General features: G+C 34.9%; 1 protein-coding gene across 1 annotated transcript; it reads right to left on the minus strand.

Moving 5' to 3' along the window:
• Positions 1–86: 86 nt before the first annotated feature.
• LOC113740217 (phosphatidylinositol 4-kinase gamma 7-like) lies at positions 87–3,799 on the minus strand. The gene is made up of 2 exons (XM_027267753.2): positions 3,642–3,799; positions 87–2,530 (listed from the first exon to the last, which is right to left on the minus strand). Exon 2 carries the CDS (start codon positions 2,294–2,296, stop codon positions 371–373), a length of 1,926 nt encoding a protein of 641 aa, XP_027123554.1. The 5' UTR covers positions 2,297–2,530; positions 3,642–3,799; the 3' UTR covers positions 87–370.
• Positions 3,800–21,823: the final 18,024 nt, after the last annotated feature.

A 21,823-nucleotide genomic window follows, 5' to 3' on the forward strand; every position in this document is an offset into this window, starting at 1 on the left:
CATGTTAAGACAGCTAGTTTAGCGCAATTTTGGCTCAAGTGGACCGCGATCCAGACCTTCGCGTCTGATTAAGTACGCAAGCAGAATAACAAGCCAGCCAACAAGCTGATACATACATAGCTGTAATTTTCATGGTAGTCAGCCAACAAGCTGATCGTTTCTTATGCCCAGCTGATCGTTGATGCCTAATCCCAAAACTATTTACATCTTTTTCTCGCATCACTATTACAACGCTTCCTGATGTGAAGGCTCAGAATCCAACCCTAAAAAACAGATCTCAAGCTCTCACATGCTTCGAAAGGTTTGCTTCATCTTGTACTAACTACAACTATACATTCAGTATGTTTAAAGGTCATCTCAAGACACTTACTCAAAACTCGCGTGAAGTTCCCTGCCTTTGCCTCTGTTTCAGTGCAATGCTTGAAGATTTACGATTAGCAAATGCAGCTCCAAGAAGCTCCTGGAATTTAGAAAGAAATAGGATCCATTCTTCCTCACTTAGGTCTGCCGAATTGACAAAGCCAGTTGTTATTGGAAGCAACTCATTGCCACTTCTTCTTTGTGCACATGTAGTGCCAGCCAAACAAGCAAGTTTGGGTTTCTGCCCGCTACTTTTCACCAAGTCAATTCTCTTTAGAGACTTCGAAAGCTTTACAGCATTAGAAAAATAGTTAAGATCCAGCTCATGTCCAGAATAGTCCGTGCAAGTTCTCTCATCATGAATCTCAGCATCCTCCTTTCCAAGGAACTGCAGTTTCGAAACAGCATTCAGGCCATTTACAGAGTTGCGCTGTAACAAAGATGGCAATTTGGGGGGTAAGTCTTCCTGTATTTCTTGGCAAAGACTTGTATCCTCATTATCCATGTCAAACTGATACTCTTGATCTCTTAATTCATTATCAATAGGTAATGAAGCCTCTCTAAGTGTCCTCCTTGCCTCCAAGCAAACACTCTCGAGCTCACTTGGCTCTTCCCCATGACCACTGTATTCCCTAGACATCATCTCACCAATCTCAGCAAGACAGAGCCCAAACTTTGTTGCTTCCTTGAGGAAAGTAGTGCTAAGTACCAACATCTTAAGACATGCCTCACGCATCATGGGCAACTCAGCACGCAGCATCTCACAATCACGAATAGGATCAAGGTTCCTTATGTACTCTAGCTCTTCCTCAGAAAAGGGAATTGAAGCCTGTGGCCAGTGCATCCATTCAAAATATGGATCCTCCAAACCTTCTGGCAGGCAAAGGCCATGATCAATGGGGATGAGCTCAACTTGACCAAACTTTCCAACACCATCAAGCTTCCTGACCAGAAGATTTCCTGCATGCCTGTCAGTGTTAAAAATCCTAACATCTAGTATACCGATCCTATGTACAGCAGAAACTGGAAAACTAGTGGTCCCAAGATCACTAGCATCAAAGTCATGGCGAACAAAATGCTGAAGAGATGCAATCTTGCTGACCACTCCCATATTGTGAAGCTTGTTCCCATTTACACAGTCATTTACGTTGAAAACTGAATGAGAAACCTTCACAAGAGCAGTAGGAGGCACATTTGCATAGTGATCATAGTCCAAAAGATAGGCTGCCACTTCTCGATAACCTGTTTCTCCAACCCTCACAGACCACTTAAGGCCAGGCTGTCCAAGAGACTTCCCTGAGAACCCCTTAGGGTTATTTGGCGCAAAAGGCTCCTCATCAGTTGGCTTAACAATGGCAACAGATTCTCCTTTACAGTTTCGAAAATAATAAACACCTCCTAGTCCACTATTGACAGGAATTGGATCAACCCCACTCTTGATAGCCCTTACAATCTCTTTAACCACTTTACTTGTTCTACCAAAGCAATTAGACTGACCAAGAATCTCAACAATACCACTTTTATCTCTTAGTTGATCAGCCTTCCCGGTAGGTGATAGACATGGAGTTGATGAGCTTCTATGCATCATGTTTCTGGTGAGAAGCAATGGGCAATCCTTTCGAACAGCTGTAAGATCATTGTTCAGTATCATATCTCCAAATGTCAAAGAGCTTCCATCAGTGGGAACATCAAGGGCGAGCTGCAGCCTTTTCTTCACCATACTAGCATTGTCCCTACGATCCAGCTCCATTCCCAAAACATGGCCTCTTTCAGTTTGGACAAAGATACGCCTGCGCGGGGAAGGGGGTAAGGACAGTTTTCCTTCAGTTGACTTATTCCCATGGCAGTTACCACTGCTAGGGCTGTTGCTGAGCATGTCAACAACCATTTGTACTTGAACAGGACCATCCAACTTTGGAGACATGATTTTCAGCATTAAAGGCAGCAGTGAGGCGCTTGATCTTTTCTCTCAAGTAGATGCCAATTGAGTACGGATTGTAAAGCTAGACCCAAGGTTCATAACCAGTCTACCATTTATGATATTACATTGTATCATCTTCAGACTTGTATTTCAAGATACAAAGATATACACCACAGCTACATATATATTATGAAGGTCGCTACATAGTGGAATTTACTTTTGGTTTATGACAACCCAAAGAACCAAAATCTGCAATGCAAAAGAAATTCAATTATGCAAAACTCAAATACGCAAATGACCACCTTTTTAGCATCAAGATGCCTTTACATAAACGCGTTTCCAGTATTATGAAACACAAACAGACAGAGAAACTGAATACACCAGGCAAAAACTCCCATTGACACAAGAATGAAGAGAGGTTATTCCTTTTATTGGGTTAATTTGATATTATAAACTTTCATAATATACATGACAAGGTATATAAGTATCTCAAAGGCTTAGTAAATGTTACAACCACATGGCATTCATGATCAACAGAAATTCTTACTCACATCCATTATGTAAGAAGATATTTCTGACTTCTTATTGACTACAATTTGAATTCACGAAATTGATACATCCTATTGTTGCTCCTGGATGGAGAAACAGGATCAAGTATTAAGAGAAATCGCATTCCATACAGAGAAGACATAAATATCATCTCAAGACTCTTACTTATCAATTTTAAAAGAACAAGCAAAACAGGAAACTACATCAAGACACGTAACGCACAATATTTTATAGCTTCATCAAAATTTCAAAATCAAATTGAACAAAAGGAGTCATTAATAAATACATAACATAAAAACAGGACAATACTAAATATACTCTCGTTTCAAGACGTGATCTACTCAAAAGTTAGAGAACAACATACGGAGTTTTAAGAATAAAAAATTCGAGAAAAGAAAATCAAACTTTTTTAACCTTTTCTCTTCCATTATTTTCCTTTCAATATTTTAACTCGATCTCACAATTCATGTTCATTTTTTTAAAAAATTGTTCGACTATAATTCGCAATGCAGATAAAATTTCTCTAAACCTGCACAAATCTCCTAAGAAAACTTCAATTTTTCCAAAATTTCAAGTTGATCGGAAACTTAGAGGTCCTCTAATCATCATTCTACACTTCTACTTTCATTTTTCTTTTCTTTTCTTTTTTTAAACATTTTACAGAGCAAAAACTTCAGATAACTGTCAAGAACATCAAACATTTGACCAAAAAAAAAAGGAAATAATCAAGCAAATGAGCCAAACGAAAAAACAGAAAAGAACAAATTATGGACGAAAATCGGAGAATGTAATGGAAATGGCGAAAGCTCACAGGAGAGAGAAGATGATCACGGCCGCTGAAGAAAGAGACGACGAGGAAAATCAACGGCGGGGGATCCTCCTGTTCATCAACATCATTATCGTCGTCAAAATCTTCAGAACCTGAGATCTTCTCTCTCTATATTTGTCCCATTTGGAGTAGACCAGCTTCACGCAAGTACTTTAAGGGTACCGCATCGTGGGAACGTGTTTAACCGTGGCGGTAAAAACTACAGACTGGCGGTAAAAACTCCATTCCAGATAAGTCTGCACCCTCTTATCTTTTTTATTCAAATAAGCAAAAAGTAATTTACTACCACTAGTACTTTAAAGATTATCCATTCTACCCATATTATTGGAGTACATTTTTCAATGATTGTATATTATACATCTTTTTCTAAAAAAATTTATGAACAGATTCAATAAAATATCAATGAAAATATACTCCATTTTCTTTCAACAAGCTAGAACATCAAAATGAATCTAGTGAACCAGGAAGTAGTTTTGATCTTTTTCTATTTTTACTATTTTTTTATACTACATGAAATTCGAGTCTTTAGGTGACGTCGTACAAAATGTCCAAGTTCCGCTACGATTTCCGATAGGGGCTGGATCATTGGTAACCAGATTCGAATTTACTGTTGGGGTGAAAAAAAATTTTCTATGGGCAAAATACGCAAGGAAATTAAACAAAAAAAAAATTAACGATACGTGGTAATTGGAGGATGGTCGTTGGACTGGGGGCTCTTTCCTGGCACTTAAGACAGTGCCACTTGTTGCCCGCCACCTCCCATGACACACACTATCTGTCACTTTGTCAGTTGATTTGTCGAACAACAAACTTGACCCTTTGCAGTACTGATAAATAGTCCTCTCTAATTACTAAGTCAATAAGATAAGAAGATGCCAAAAAGGTGCAGACAAGTTTATACATGAGCAGAACATGACAAGGGTACTATTTCCAGATTACTCGGTTGTGAGTCCCTAATTTGGAGGTGCAAACCAACATAATCATGCTAGACAATTAGGACGTTTAAATTTGTTTGATTATTTTAATAAATTTAAAATTTTGATTTTGAGTTTATTTATTTTGCCGAACCAAGATTGAATGATTTCTTTTTTGTCGAATTTAAATGTTATTAAATATAAAACGCTATTCAAATTTATCTTGACCAGTTAACGAATTAAAATGGAATGAACTTTTAATAAATCGATATTAATTTAAGTATCGATTAGCCCTAATCCATTTTATGAAGTTGTTATTCACATAATCTCCAGAGAGAGTGAGTGTGTGTGTTCTTATTCATATAGACCCAGTAAGGCTTCATTCTTATGTTCTCATTGCTTCTGAGTATACACTGAAGAATCACACTTCACACTGTGAACCTATGCGAATTTAAAATAATAACCGAGTATTTGTCAAAATTTATATGTGTGCGTGTATTATAATTTTTATGATGAAAAATCGGACGTTAATTTGTTTATTGTGCACCCCAAAATGAGAAATCCAATTTGAACAAGGAAGGGCAAAAAATCAAATTACCCGATGAGCAAACAAGGGGAAAAGACAATGGGTGTGTTTGGACAGGAGATTATTTTTTAAAAAATTATTTCAAATAATATTGTAACATTTTTTTATAATGTGATATATATGTAATATAAAAAAGTAATTAGAAGTTTTGTTTATTATGAAAGTTGAGTAATATTTGAGATTTTTTTTTTTTTTTGGCAAATTATGCTTATCAAATGGACCCAGTGACACCAATCCAAAACACACCATCCACCATTTAGGTTTAGTAGCTTGGAATCTTGGGCCACACTGCCTGGGTTACCCCACGGCCCATTACTCATTTGCACGGCACATAAATTTAGATAAGGTACCCACACGAAGCAAATAGGTGAGTGAAAGTAAAAATGGACCCAACTGAAATTGATGCCATTCCTCAGCCGCATCCCAAAATAGGCCTCACTTGCTATTATAGCTTATTATATAAGGGATCAAAAACCTAATGGATTTAAAAGAAGAAAAAAAATAGAATTCATGCTACAATCTTGATCCGGTTTTGTATGCATTGTTCAATGGTTGTGCTGTTTTGGATTCTTCAATGGTTGTGCTGTTTTGGATTCCTTTAGAATGACGAATTCTCCATACAGCTACTCATCAAAGTTTTCACAAAGTCTAGAGTCATTTATTCAAGCATGAGGGTATGAATCTAAGCTAAGTCCAACCACAAAAAACATACTTCCCTACTCCCTTTCCTCCTCTTTGACCTTACAACGAGGGACATCGATGAAGTGTCTTGACGGACTCAAAAGAGTCTCTACCAAAATAGTTCAAAAGTAATTCCTTGCATGAATGAGTTGTGGTCAAATGGGAATTTGAATTTCAACCGCATGGATAGAAATATTTTGGAAATGTGAAATATTATGTAGTTTTTTTAAAACTACGGGTACAATTGAGGATACACATGTGTTTAGGTACATTTATCGAAATGCCCTCATTTTGGTACATTTAAAACTTTAATTTATGCAGGTATTTCTGAAATATAGAATTATTTTACAACCATTTTTACATCGAGTACAACTCATATAAACTTATATGTTGGTATAATTATTGAAATGATGTCGGAAACACGTTTAATTGAAGTGTGATTTTTATTGTGCAATTAACACAAAAGACATATTAACATATTTTATAATTAACCGTTAGAAAATATTCTTTTGTCTGAAACAACTTATGTTTGCTTTTGGGCGATATTCAACTAACATTTGTAAGGATCTTTTAGGAATGGTAAAATTGTAAAAGTATTGATAAAATAAAGTGTGTGTTGCAATTAGAATATACTATGATGATTAGGTTTGTTATATTTGATGACTATTTTTTTCTAAAATATACTACTATTATTTGTTCAATAAAAAAATTTTTTTAATCACAAGTACCAAACACCCGCGTTATGCGAGAGCACTCCCTTCTAATAATTTCAATAACAACGACTATCGAGACATAATCAATCAACAATATTGATAATCGTCTCTTTAATAATTAGTGCTTGAAATCGACTTGACTCGACAGAGTTAAGAAACTCACTCAGCATCAATTTGTTAGACCTAACAAAAACCTCGTGGCCCAAGTTGGAGGTGCCCACCAAGAAACCGGAAAAAGCAAGAAGAAGAAGAAGGCAAAAGTTAGCAAAGGAAAGGTAAAGGGGGGGGGGGGTGAAAGGTGACCATTATCAAAGTAGTTGTGGGACCACGTTACTCCTACAAGGACCAGCCAAAAGGCACGAGACTTGAAGCACGTGAGTTTGCCACGTGAGCATGGATTTTACAACGTCAAATGACCCATCAACCACACGTCATTTACTCAACTATTGCACATGGCCCCCCACGTCTATTGCCCTTTGCCCTTTGCTTGCTTTCGACGGGTTTCTTTTCTTGTTTTTTTGTGTTTTTTTAATATATGTATATTTTTCGTTTTGGAAAAAAAAAAAAAGAGGAAGAATAGGAGTGGGTCCCGTAATTTCCCTAATCCTAACCCCACGTGATGCCGTCACGAGAAAGAGAGCGACGCACCGATTAAGTCCGTCAAGCACGTGCCCTCACGTCCCCTCAATCTTCATTGGTTTTCTTGATGATGGTCCTATGTCGGTGGAGCCCACCCCCTTCAGGCCCCCAAATATTTTGGTCATTTGGGCCCATTTTACTGTCTTCGCCTTCTCTCTTGTTGCTCAAACTAGCCCCACCCCCACGTTGAGATCATTCGTTGGTGGAGAATGCAAAGATCAAGAGACGTAAAATGCCAGATCCAACTTTTTTGTTTTTGGTCCCAAAATCCAACTTTTTTGTTACCAAAATCAACAGATGCATATTGCATTGACAATTGAGATGCATCTTATATGCATTTACATTTTTTTCCCCTTGAATTCACTTCTTAATCAATCTTTTCTGCGTTATCATTGTAATAAATATTACATACTAATAGTTATTTGAATTATAAATTCTCCTTTTGCATATAAGACGAGCATCTAATGATTCTAATCCCGCTCGCATAACACAATCTCGCATTGATAGTATAAACAAAAAGGATTGTTGTTTTGATTTTAACGTGTTTTACTAGATAATATGTTAAACAAGTATTTGGAGTAATTAGCAAAGTAGATTAATATTTAGGGTTCTTTTATTTAAGGCACGGGATAAAAAGTGAGTCAAGTACTTTTTTTTTTTTTTTTTTTTGCTAACGGAGTGGATGTCCAGATCAATCCTTACGGGGCTCAACTAATCTCATTCCGACCCGGGAGAAGAGGCCCCATCCCCTGAACACGATAATTACAGGATTTGGATCCTTGCAGGCACTGAACACCAGTTATTAAGGAGGCTTGTTGAGACCAACCGAATTGCCCATGAGGGACAGACAATTTGGAACCCTTGACCTCCCACCCTACCAGGAGAGGTGGTAAGCTCAGTGGTTAGTCAAGTACTTAGTTGTTTGCAAAAGTTTAAAATTTCTTGAGCTAAAGCTTGTGAAAAAGTTTATTTGAAATTTACAGTAGACTCACCGTCTATGTTTTGTGTGCTTGTTTAATGCTGTGAGGGCACATAATAAAAATAACCTTGCATTTATAGCAACGAGATTTATATATCCTTTCGCTTGTGAAACTTTATCGTCATCTTTGTAGGAAAAGAAGATGCACAATTAGTTCAGAAAATTTTCTTCCTCATTGATCTTCAATTGCAAGAAAATTAGTAGCTAGTCCTTTCTTAACGCAAATATCTTTAAAGAGGAGGTAGGGCTGCTCTTGTTCATAAAGTTGAACTAGACACGGCCCGTTTGACAACAAATTTTTGAATAATTTTAGTTACAATAATTTTAAAAAAATTTTTAAAATTTTTAAATTATATATTTCAAAATATCTAAAAATTTACACACTTTAAAAAAAATTTTCTACAATTTCTATAATAAACTACAGTAAAATTTTAGACAAACACTCAAAAAACTCATTTGCTAAACAGGACCATGATTTCGGAGCTCTATAACCTGGACACTTAACTCGGTGGTAGGCTTGGCCAAACCATTTTTATTGGAGACAAAAGATTTTGTCGATGTTTACCAAAAACAAAACATTCGACAGTAGCTTTGGGACTAGTTTGGCGATTGTAAGGAAAATCCAGTATCAAAGATTCCATTATTGTAAAGTATCAAACCAGTTTTCCTAAGTGACTTCTGTAGTAATTTATCACTTTTGTACAAAGTTGGATGATACAATCAGAAGAGTTCTAAATGCCATCTCTTCATTTCTGTAATGATTTAGTGTACCAAGAAGGCACTAATAAAATCCTTGTCCTCCTCACACGCATATCAACAAACGTAGCTCAAAGATAAGTCGAATGGTATGATGATCTTTTTCGAATCAAAAGGTTCTTCGATTCCCATTTGGATTGTTATTTCTTGAAATTTTTGTAGAAAAATACATTGTAATAATTTAATATACGTTAGATAAAAATATGATTGAAAAATATATTCAAGAAAACTTAGAAATTTTGGGGGTGGAGGGGAATGGCTTTTCAAACACAAGCTTAATGCTTCAACGCACCAGCTTTGGATCAAAACTCCATCCCAAATTCATCAACAACCCAAAATTTTTTTTTTTTTTTTTTTATTAAACTACCATGGTAAGGGGAAGTGATTGAACGTACAAGCTTCGTGTATTCTTTAGCGGATAAATTAAGAGCGCTCCTATTTTCATATTTTTACCAGGAAAAAACAAAGGAGCAGCTAGCTACTTCAAATGCATTTCACAAATAGTATTAAGGTTTAAACTCTGCAAATAGATACTGCCATGGGATTCTCCACAAGAACGAAAACAGAACAAAAAGAAAAAAGTTCTGCAGTGGAAATGGAATTTGTGAAGAATATTTAGACACGTCACACACATGCTCATGTATCATTCTTTTTATATTTGCCACGAAAATCAACTCGAAGAAGTAACAGCTGTTATTTATTCTTTGCAGACCAGACACTTCCAGAGATCATTATATGAATTTATTCTAACTTGTCATTAGCTTTGTCTTTTTTTTTTTTTTTTTTTATCGGCAACGGTAGGTATCCTATAACCTAATCTAGCTTAATCTAAGGGAAATGGGGTAATGAAAGATGGTCAACTAAGACCAGCTATATATTGTGACAAACATGAGGGAGGCAAGGGTAGAATCCCTGACCTCCAGTATCACCAAAGAGGGTGATGACCACCGGACCAAATGGCTAGCTTTGTCATTGTTCAATTTGGTGACTTTGGTCCTTTAATATCTCGAGCTATATGTGTTTGGAGTGAGACCTTCATGAAGACTTTGTCCATAACTTGCATCCAAAGATCAAACCTTTATATTTGTAGTCCGTGTTTTCGGATTTGACTCCTTTCCTGTGAAATCTCTCTGTTACTCAGCATGCACATCTTGATACATGACATTTTGTTATTTATTAATAAAAGTTAGGATTAATCCAACTTAAAATGATCATCATGTTCCTTCCTAATGAATAAAAATAAATGTCATACATCTACATGTGCGTCGTGAGAAATTGAGAGAGAATTCACGAAAAAAGAGCCAAATTTCATGTTTTCATTATTAAAATTTCATGTTTTCATAATGTGATACATGATGCATTAATATTAATCACATTTAATTACATAAATAAAATCAATTTTCACTATTTTCTGGCTAGTAAATACTAAGAACTCTTCTTACTCATTTAGTAGGATGTTGACATTGGTACACTACGTGCCACATTGTGTGAATTGATCATTTCATATTTTTTGATAAGAAAAAGACACCATCACTACTCTACTTCTTAAGAAGTATATTTTGTTTTTTTCCAGCAACATATCCGAGGAAACTTTCATCGAACGGGACTCATGGGCCCTTCCTGGTTAGGGACATTTTTGTCATTTCATTCCTTCGCTATAACCAACATTAACGACTTAAAAAAAGAGTTAACGCCGTTACCACAATACAAACACAGCCGGTAGACCATCGCCGTTCCGTTAGCAGTGAGCGCAGGAAATGCAAAGACAAGAGAGAGGAAGCGGGGGGGTGGCGGAAGCGGAAGTGGAAGCGGTCCCCACCGCACGCGAGCCGGCAAGTAGTATGGCAGATGAACGGCAGGGGATGGGCGCACGTGAGCGGCTGGTTGCTTCTCTGAGCTCACGTGCGTTGCTTATGTATCCACGTAATTCCCTCTCTCTCTCTCTCTCTCTCTCTCTCTCTTTTTTCAATTTTTGCTATTTTGGAATTAAATTCCCGGGCAATTAATAATTCCATCCTCCCCTTTTCCCTTCTCTACCCACCCTATCTCTTATTTTGGACCCGTCACATCAATTTTATAAGTAAGCAGAAGTATCCATCACAAAGATCAGTCCATCCAGGATCACATGCCATCCATCTTCAGAAATATCCCTCAAAATTTTCTCACCATATTTCACCAGTCCTATTGGGAAATTAAAGTATGAAGTGCAAAAACTGTGGCAGATTTGAATTGGGGGTACAGACAGATATGAGGTATATTCTCCCTCCACTAGCTTTATGATTATCATCTTACTCCGTTCGTGTGAATGCTGTGGAATTTAATTCAATTGGTGAGAGCAAGTGAAGAACTACGTTTGAAAAGTGACTTTCCCATCTTCTATCAACCTCGCTCCAAGCCTCGTTCATTTCGACAAACGTATATTACACACGATTGCAAGATTGATATCATAACCTACAATTTGTCAATCAACTTTAACCAATGAAACTTTAATCGTTTCGCAACAAAAGTTGATACTTGAAATTTCAGAACCCGATTGGAATACTATTTTTTTAAAATTTTTATAGAAAAAATGTACTGTAATAATTTGATGTTTATGAGATAAAAAGGTGATTGGACAACAAATTCTTCTTTAGAAAACTACAAGCAAGACCAAGTCTTCCAATAAATGGAATTCTAACTAAGGCTATAAGTTTTCATCTCCTAGATGACCAGCGTACCAAATTACTTTCTTTCTATTTGATCATACAATACTTTCTAATTCTTTTAGTAAAAAAAAAAAGAAAAAGAGGAAGAGAGAGAGAGAGAGAAAAGACAATGGTAAAGATGATTACGGAACAACCACCCTCTACACAAGAAAAAATGGGCAAAATCCTATGAATGGTTTCTTTATGACTCGTAGCTAAATCATATTTATACCATACATGCAGACCAATACCTTTGCGTCACCTCCCAAGGTCTTGATGGAGGAAGGCACAAACCACCGCCTAACATTTTATTTATCCATGATCTTTCAATCTCTACTTCTTGGCTTTCCTCATTGTAGAATAATGCAAAGTTGTGGATCCAATTAATGGATTCCAAGCTCGAACTAGTAGTAATTTTTTTAATATCGGACTGTGTATAAATTAATGACTTGATAATCAAGGCTGAGAGGGGACCCCAAAGTCACAAATCCCTTCTTTGATTTTTTATATTCAACAAAACTGGATCGCGTATAATGGAAGTTGGGACCACCGCATCTCTCCCTGAGGTGGCCACGTGATTCGGGAGGCGGGCGATGTGGTAGGCAGACATTTTTTATCACGTGACTTTCCCCGTCTTCCACGGACTATCGGCCACGTGTACCCCTAACTTAGTAGTACGAGTATTATTTTAGTCTCCATCTCTCACTCCTCAGCTTTGATTTGATTAAATAAAGTAAGGAGAGCGAGAGCTTCTGTATTATCCTAATCCCAAGGCACAATGAAGGGAAATTGATTGTTAACTGATCCCTAAATTGATACCCTAAGCAGGGAATGTCCTTGTTACAGGGAAGTTTCTTAAATTGATTGTTTATTAATCATCTTTTGAAACAACGCATCAAGTCTCACTCACTTGATCAAATGATTGCATCTCCGGGTACTAGCCTCCAATTGTTTTTTTATTACACAAAAATTTTTACATTCTTCGTGAATATATTTTTAATTATTTTTTTACTTGACATACATCAAATCGTTATAATACATTTTTTTTTAATAAAAACTCTTAAAATAGCAATTCAAACAGACTACTAAAGAAAATTATTTACTAGTGCTTGTAGACTCAACCTATGAAATTACTCCCTCCATCCCACTTTAACAGTCCTGTTTTCCTTTTTCGTCTGTCACAAATCGTAGTCTACTCTCCAATTGAAGAATGTAATTGTCTTTTAATTTCTCTAAAATACCCTTATTTAATGTAAGTTGTTATTACTTCAAACTACCTTATTTAATATAGATTGTTAGTAATGAATATAACCTACCCCATTTAATGCATTTAGATTTTCCAAAACAAAAGATATATGAAAAGCCAACTTTATTTAATGTAAGATATTTTAGAAAAATACTCCCTCCGTTCCTTATTAGATGTCCTAATCCATTGTTTCTTTTTATCTGTCATTTTATGATATCAAGAAAGCATTTATGAACTTTTTTCCAAATTTACCCTTGCTTACCCTTTCAACTTTCTTGAATTGGAACTCTAAATAATTAAATGCAGTATTTGTAGCATTAACAATAAAAGTAGTTGAAGAGATGAAGAGAGATAAAGGGTAATTTTGAGAAGTAAAGTTAAACTTTTGTTGACTTTTAGAAAATAACCAACTTTCTTAATCTAAGAGAATTAGTTATTCAGGCCATCTAATAAGGAACAGAGGGAGTAGTAATCTAAATTTGTTTTTTCAAGAAAATTAATTATTTTTTCTTAAACTGTGTGAAAAAAAAAAACTATAACTATCAAAATGGGATCGAGAGGGAGTGTTACACTTGCTATGATTTCAACACGGAAATGATTTATAGTAATTATTAGTAGAATCATGTAATTGCCTTCACAGGGATCTATTGAGAATTATTATATAGTAGTAGCAGTACAAATTAGATAAAGCGGTGGAATTTTGACATGTTGTTTTCGAAGTCAAGGTAAAATGTTCGTAACAAAAAGCTTGGCGACTAGCTACATCAAAGTTGTTGAACTTGGCCGCCGTGCTGAACTGATATATTGCTTAAACAATTTGTGAACAAGATTGCATGATCTTGGGTGTGTGCGGGAACAAGTCTTCCCCATTAGTTGTTTCCTCACGAGCTATTATTGCTTAAAAGTAGAACATCAAGGAAAAAAGCTAATATACAAGTACCGTTCATGAACCTAATGTGCTGTCTTAATGTATTGGAACCTAATACTTTCATTGTCATTTGTTTTTCAAAGTCAGGTTAGTGCATATAAACATACATAAATATAATAGCTGTTGAAGTTGCCGTTTGTACGTTTCCAAGCTTACTTATTGCTTGCCAAATATATTGATATCTTATGGTTGCTTAAACAATCAAAAGTCTCGACTGATATGCCTGGATAAAGAGTAATGTTGAGTGGCTTTCCTGTATCTTCTCATTGAATAATTTTGTGTTTCTTCGTGCTAATACCCTCTCAAATCAAGAGTGACAACTAATCAACAATGCCAAGCAGATGAACAAGTCCCCAAAGACAATCTTTACCACTTTGCAGTGGGGTAGATTTTTCTTTGCTGAATTAAGTTTGTATACACCGAAAGTGTACGTTAAGAGTTTTTATGCTAACAGGCGCAGATGTATATCACGAGAACATAAAAATGAATTTTGAAATTGAATTAAAATTATGTGACATGCAGTTTAATCTCATTAATGTATGAAATTTTTACATTGACAGTGCATAAAAAATTAATTATATATATATTTTTTTAACGAAAAGGCCGCTTAATGCACTTTATACTATCACGATTGAAAGTAGCTGATCAAACATCCCTCTCAATTCACTGATCACGTATTGGCATTCATCATGAGAGTTGAGTCTTGTCAACCTCTTTTGTGTAAACCAGAAAGTACTTGTGCTTTTAATTTTGTTGTTGATGCATTAGGCAAAGCACCGACCAACCAACGACGATTTAGAAGGTCTTTGTCAACGTGCAATTTGATGATCTTTAACCAAAACCGACGGCGGGAGCACCCGTATTTAGCTGGAAGATGTTTAGTCAAATATTCAAACCATGGTTTACCTTCTTGACGTCCTTGAATTCCACGATTAATATTGGCTCTATTACTCTTCAAGGTGAACGAACTTCCACCCAAGGAGCCAACAAGTCGAAATCTACTAAAATTTACACCTAAGGAGCCAACAAGTCGGCAAACACTAGAAGTTTTTTTTTTTTTTTTTTTAAATTCAATTAAAATGAATATTCATGAGCTTCAAATATTGAGTAATTTTTACTAGATTTTCTCTAATAATTTCTACTGAACGCTTCGTTAATACACCTAAATTACACTTATCTTAGTATATGGATGTACAATATTTGTAATTATTACACCCTTGTTTTTAGATATCTTTACAAATTAATTTCATTTTTGGGAAAATTTAACACTCTTAACAAGTGTCCACCATTTGCCAAATTATTTTTTTTTTTTGAGATTACAGTTAACTCGCAACGGTGGTATGAGGTATTAGCAAAAGTATGATACTCATATAATTCAACAACATTACAATATTTTACCCAACAATGGTGGATCAAACTAGTAATAAAAAATTTACCTAAGTGAAAGTTAAACTTGAGAGTTAAGACGCTTAGGCACGGTTTGGAGTTGCGGTGCATTTACCAAAAAAAAAAACAGTATGAAGTAGTAAAAGTCTTTTAGGGTTTTTGGCAACTAATTTTCTGGAATTCAAGGAGCCCGGTATTTAGTAATTTGTAGGCACTTTTTTTGTTTAAAGTATTTGCGTCAAAAGTGTTTCTTTATAAATCATCGTTTTGTTTGGATAGAGTATTATTCCAAATAATTATTTGAAATAATTTCTGTGATATTTTTTGTGATGTGATGTATATGAGATAAAAAGATGATTAAAAATTAAAAAAAAAAGAATTAAAAAATATGTTTATAATGCAAGCGAATAATTTTTTTTTAAAAAATTTGCTATTCAAACATAGTCACCGTAACTCCAATCGGGAACTAAAGTAACTTACCGCAACCCTACTTATACCCGTGAATGAGACACTATCAGCGACCAGTGCAACAAGTTCAAGTACAAAATTCAAATGAAGTAAGTTGCAGAAACCCGACCCTAAGGAGTCAGCAGTATAAGTTTTGTATGGTGGGCTTGAAGCTATTGGAGGAGGGGGACCCCAAAGGAGAAAAATAGCTGGGGGTGTTAGTTGGCCCGGCCAAAGTGTGTACTGTGTTACTGTTGTTACATGTCGTTTGTGGAATTGCACGTGAGTTGCTGGGTCAAACTCCGCTGGCCCCCACCCCCACTTTTCTTGGGTCTATGTGATCACACGACGAAATTGAAGGTCACTGCCTCGCACAATATTTTTTTTTAGGTGTAAGTAGTGATAGATTTAAATTCGAGATCTTTTATTTATTTATTTTCTCTTGAATCATTCAATTCATTTTATTACTATATTATTTCATCATTTATATGTCTCTGTTGGAGAATTGTTTGAAAATTTCCATAGAATAAGACTGGTATAAATTTATTAGTGTATGCTAAGAATGAGGTTAATTAAGATAAATTTTTGTCCAAAAAGGATATAACTATTTTTGAGTGCAGGATTTCTTTAAAGCATGTAAGAGCAGTGACGACCATTACTGTATGTACATCCCAACTTGTAAAATGAAAGCCTTAGGATGGCAAAACACCATTTTAGAGAAGAAATAGGAATTTTTTTTAAAAAAAAAAAGATTTCTACAACTGATTGTTCGGGAACACAAAACTGCTTGTACACCCACATACACAAATATGGTATCGTAGAAATTTTTTGAATCAAAAAATTATTTTATTTTGAAAGAGTTTTTAGAATAATGCTGTAACATTTTTTGAGATGTAATGTATGCGAGATAAAGAGATAATTAACGAACGTATTTATGATGCACCAAAATAATGTTTTAAAAAATGGAAACTATCCAAACAAAGCCAAATCTCTTCAAAGAATGTCTCAATTTAAGTTAACTTAATGATGAAACCTAGAAAATGCAATTACCGAAAAGATGTAGTACATCATACAAGTCAAAGACGGCAGATTCTTGAGTTACCACTAGGGGTGCAAATGAATCGAGCCGCTTGCGAGCCGCTCGCGAGCGGCTCGATTCAAGCTCGACTCGAGCTTGATCAATATCGAGCTCGAGCTGGTCGAGCCAGAGTCGAGTTCGAGCTCGAGCTTAAAACATTAAACTCGTTAGTTCGCGAGCCGGCTCGCGAGCTCGAGTATATATATATTTATTTTTTAAAATTTTTATTTTTAATAGTAAAATTACATAAATATCCTTAATATTTTATTATTTATTAAGTAAAAATATTATTTTATTTATTTTTTTAAAAATAAAATAATTATTTTTTATTTTTTTTGAGCTCGAGCTTGAAAATTACCAGCTCGTCGAGCTCGAGCTCGAGTTCGAATTTGATGAAATTAAGTCAAGACTCGACTCGATAAGGCCAAAGCTCGACTCGGCTCGGCTCGTTTGCAGCCCTAGGTACCACTGGTCATATTTCGTTACATAATAAACATTTTCTAGAGGAGGGTTGTTATTGTAAAGCAGCAGATATTTCAATCCCGATCCATAACATCAAGGTAATGCCAAAGCTTTTTATTTTTTAGGTTTTACAAATTTAGTTAAAAAAAATGAAAGAAAATAAAGTGTCTAATTAAGGTGTCCAATCCCGATCAATGTTGCAATGGAACAAGGCTTTGTTGATATCACATGACTTGATATACAGCACCATAATCCTATTGCTTGTACCATGCTGCTCAGCTCTTTACGTGCCAAATTGCGGTGCATGTTCCTAAACATTATTCTATAGTCTATACTGTTTCAAACCCTAATAAATTAATCAAAGAAGCCAAAAGATGATCTAATGAGCGATGAGGGATTAGGGTTCCAAAGAATATTGCAAAGCATGCACAGATGTGTCCAAATTGGAGAGAAAAGTGAGAAAAAGAGAAGGTATTAATAATGTTAATGAATCATGGCACAACCTGTGTGTGCATGGATGGCCATGTTCTTGAGCCTAACTTTATAATCTTATTCAAGAAATGATATTGAGAAAAGACGACACCATATTATGCCAACCTGTTCGGTTGTAACGACGCACCTTAATGTGAATGGCTGCCTTGATTGTCGGAGCTAATATAAACTACCAGTTTTGAAGCATGCTTTGCTTCACTAAGATAAAAGATTCGTGCCTATATTAATTGACACAAATGTACTTTAACCATATATAGTTTCAATTAAATATTGGATGCTGGATGAAATCCCACATTGCATTGGATATTGAATTCGATCTTTTTATTGTTCCTTATTTTCTCTCTTTCCTTCGTGGAGTAGCGGTGTTCTTGTGAACGGGGCGACGGTTGGTTCAGTGCTTAAACCTCAAAACTCGTAGTATAGAGCGTGTTCTTGTTTGATTACTTTACCTGATTTTAAGTTACTATTATTTTTTTTCACGACCTCGATCATTTTTTTGGAAAAATCGTTCAAAACGTTTCTCACATTTTACAAGATGACTTTTTTCGTCCCTCACTTTTAAAAGTATAATTTTACGTCCCTTACAAATTCATATTGACCAAATTTGATCCCTATCTAGGTTTTGGCTAGTTTTTGTCCGGAATCCACCACGTGACTTGCATGTGATCATTTTTTAAGGGCAAAATTGTCAAATCAAATTTTTACATAATTTGATTCATAGTCCCTCATATTTCACAAAATGAATTTTTTCGTCCCCAACATTTTACAAAATGAATTGTTTCGTTCCTCATATTTCAAAAAATAAATTTTTTCATCCTCACATTTTTCAAAATGAAATTTTTGTCCTTAAAATATGATCACGTGCAAGGCACGTGGTGAATTCCGACCAAAAACTAGTCGGAAACCTAAGTAGGGACTAAATTTGATCAATCCGAATTTGTAAGGGACGTAAAATTACATTTTTAAAAGTAAGGGACGAAAAAAGTTATTTTGCAAAATGTGAGGGACGTTTTGAACTATTTTTCCTATTTTTTTTCATCTGCATTTTAGATTTCTTCAATAGTTGAACGAAAGAATCTAGAAAATACATCCAAGAGTAACTATTCTTGACCCTGATTTTCTATAATAATGACTTTCCAACTTTTACAATGAACTTGCTCAAAATCTACCGCAAACGATAAGGAGGGTGCATATTAAGTAATTAAGAATACAATAAATTATAACTGAGTTTATTTATAGAATTAAGCTCAAATCTTCTACTATTAAGTACCCATTAATGGGTACATTCCCTAAACCATACCACTTTGTGAACACAATTCCCCAAACTTGTACAAAAAACTTTTTTAAGCAAAAATTAAGATTAATATCATCCTCAAATGAAGCTCAAGTAAGGACATAATGTGGAATATTTTTGTTTCCACATACATGATAGTGCTAGTAGATAAATTCATGGTACATGTGTGTTTGGGAAAGGGCAAGAATCTCTGTAGTGAGAGCACATGGGGAGTTCGGGCATTGGAGGCCCCGCGTTTCCCGGTACAGCTGAAACCCGAAAGGTCATAACTCATAACAGCAGAGAACGGAAGAGAAGAGACCAGGAAGCAGGATACACAGGAGGAGACTGGGGAGTGAGGAGCGGCAAAGGGGTCTCAGCCATGCACGTGACTTTTCTTCCTTTACCACCAACATCCTCTCTGCTCTCTCGCTTTTCCATCTGGGAAAACGTTAAAAAAGCGACCAATCCGCTTCTTCTTGCGTTAAAAACCTCCAACAACATCTGCAGCAGTAAATTACAACTATAAATAGCATAATTAATCGGGATCTGTGCACTAATCATAGCTTCAATTTTGTTAATCTTCTTTTGGAGTCAACGGGTAAACTGTAGGGGAAGTCATCTAATGAGCTCTTGGTTCACTCTCACGTGATAGCCGCTCCGAAGCCTCCTTTTTTACTCTTTTTTTTTTTTTTGGTTTTATGCTCGAATGATTAGCAAATATTACCCAATATAATCACACTTGTCTTGTTTCGTCGTTAGCTAATCTTCCACTAATCATATACTATAGCTTGAAAATAAAAAGATTTTTTTTTCTGACCTAAATGATGTGCCAGACTGAACTATTCTGTGCAATGCATTTTTGTCTTGATTTTGACAATCTTGTTTCAGCACCAACTATTGTTCTTTGGACTGTGTATGCATGCATGGTTCGTCCTCGTAATGCTTGCTATATGCTTATAGTTTAGCTAGAAATGATAATTCGTCAACGCTTACAAATATTGCCATTTGAAGGAAAAAAAATGATGTAATAAATAATAGGTAATGTTCGATGCTAATCAACTAAAACTCACTTAACCACTAGCCAGCCACTTGGACTGGTGGTCATCACCAATGACTTTAAGTCTTTGTAGGTGAGAGATCAAGAATTTAAACTTTATCTCTCAATATTTACCACAATATATGATTTTTTCAAATCTATACGGGTGCGTAGTGCACCCGTGGGTCGTTCAATAGTGGTTCGGTCCCCATTCACTCCTCTATAGGTTTAGTTGGATCTCTCCCTAGATGAATCTCTCTCTAGATTATGATAGAGTAGAAGTAGAGTAGATAAATAACAAATGACAAAAAAAAAAAAAAAACTCACTTGGAAAGTATAACATCCATCTAACATAATTTGGAAAAAGTAAATCCTAATTTTGTGATTGAAACTTCTTATTTGAAAATATGGAACATAAATTCAACAAAACATTAAATTTGAAGTGAACTTAAGTTGTAGTTTACAAGATTCAACTATGTTGGTCGAAACACAAGCAATCACAAGTTCTTAAATTTGACTCTCAAATCTTTTCCTTATTCCTTTCCGGTGTGAGGTTTAACATCTACCTTGAATCGGGAATAAAAAAAAAAAAGATTTGGGTCGTTAATTTATGTACTTCATGGTGGCAATACAATTCACAAATATAGCGTAAGATGAAATATTTCATACACTAACAGTGTATACAACATTAGTATTAGATAAATGATAACTATGCAAAATTTGAATTTGAAATCCAATTTTCGCATATGTTTGATGAATCAAATGGTGATAAATATACACTGTCAGTGTATATAAGATTTACTCTATACATATTACCAAGTTCTTCTACAATTTTTAGTGTCATTTTGGAGATATAAATAATCTCCTATTCCTCCTCACATATTAAAGTTGGAAGGAGGAATGAACAGAGTCAAGAAACTTTTCAAAAAAAAAAAAAAAAACAGAGTCAAGAATCGACAATCATGTGATTCATACCTTTTCTTTATTTGGATCAAATTTTCACATACATGCATTATATCCTGGTGATCACTGTTTTCTTGAAGAAAATTTGGTGGCACCTCTTTTCTTGACCATTCTTTTTCTTCTCTTACCAAACAAAAATTTGATCTAATATCATGGACAAGAAAAATTTTGGAATTAATGGACTAAAATATTTTGGTTCTTGTATCCATCAATAAAGATTACATAATAGACTATATGATGTGGAATTAATTTAGCACACAACTAAACTAAGGGTTTGTTTGGATTGAGCATTATTTCTTCAATTTTATTTACTTACATCATCATTACAATTTCCAATACACCTTTTTTATCTTTCCGATTACTTTTTTATCTCACATACATCACATCACAAAAAGTGCTACAGTAAAAATATCCCAAATAACTTACAATCCAAACAAACCCTAAGATAGAAAAATTGAAAGAATAAAAGATAGAAGCTAGCAAATGCAATCAAATTTACTTATGGAAGGCTTAAAATGGTGAAACTATATATGAATTTAGTAATTTTGCCACAAATGAAGTTGTTGTAAATTCCATTGCTAAAGTTTTAAATGATCAAACAAATTATCCCAAATTTGGAATCTCTTTGAAATTTTGTTCAAATTTTATCAAGTAATATGTGCTAGTCGATTTCTAACAATTTCATTAATAAAGTTCTATTTGTCTTTCTTATAAAAAAAAATTATTAAAGGTAAAAAAAAATCGGATACATGTGATTATTAGTTAAATAGTTTAATCTTCTTCGATGGTAAAATATATCACAAAAAACTAAATTAGAATTGAATTGCAAAAGTAAATTAATAATAAGCCAGTAAACAAATAGTAGTAAATATTAACATCAGTGCATAATAATACTAGC

This window comes from Coffea arabica, chromosome 4c (assembly GCF_036785885.1).
Source record: "Coffea arabica cultivar ET-39 chromosome 4c, Coffea Arabica ET-39 HiFi, whole genome shotgun sequence".
Taxonomy (NCBI): domain Eukaryota; kingdom Viridiplantae; phylum Streptophyta; class Magnoliopsida; order Gentianales; family Rubiaceae; genus Coffea; species Coffea arabica.

What these genes read in the sequence shown, in the direction of transcription:
- LOC113740217 (XM_027267753.2), bottom strand. Translation starts at nt 2,296, where the DNA reads ATGCTGAAAATCATGTCTCCAAAGTTGGATGGTCCTGTTCAAGTACAA.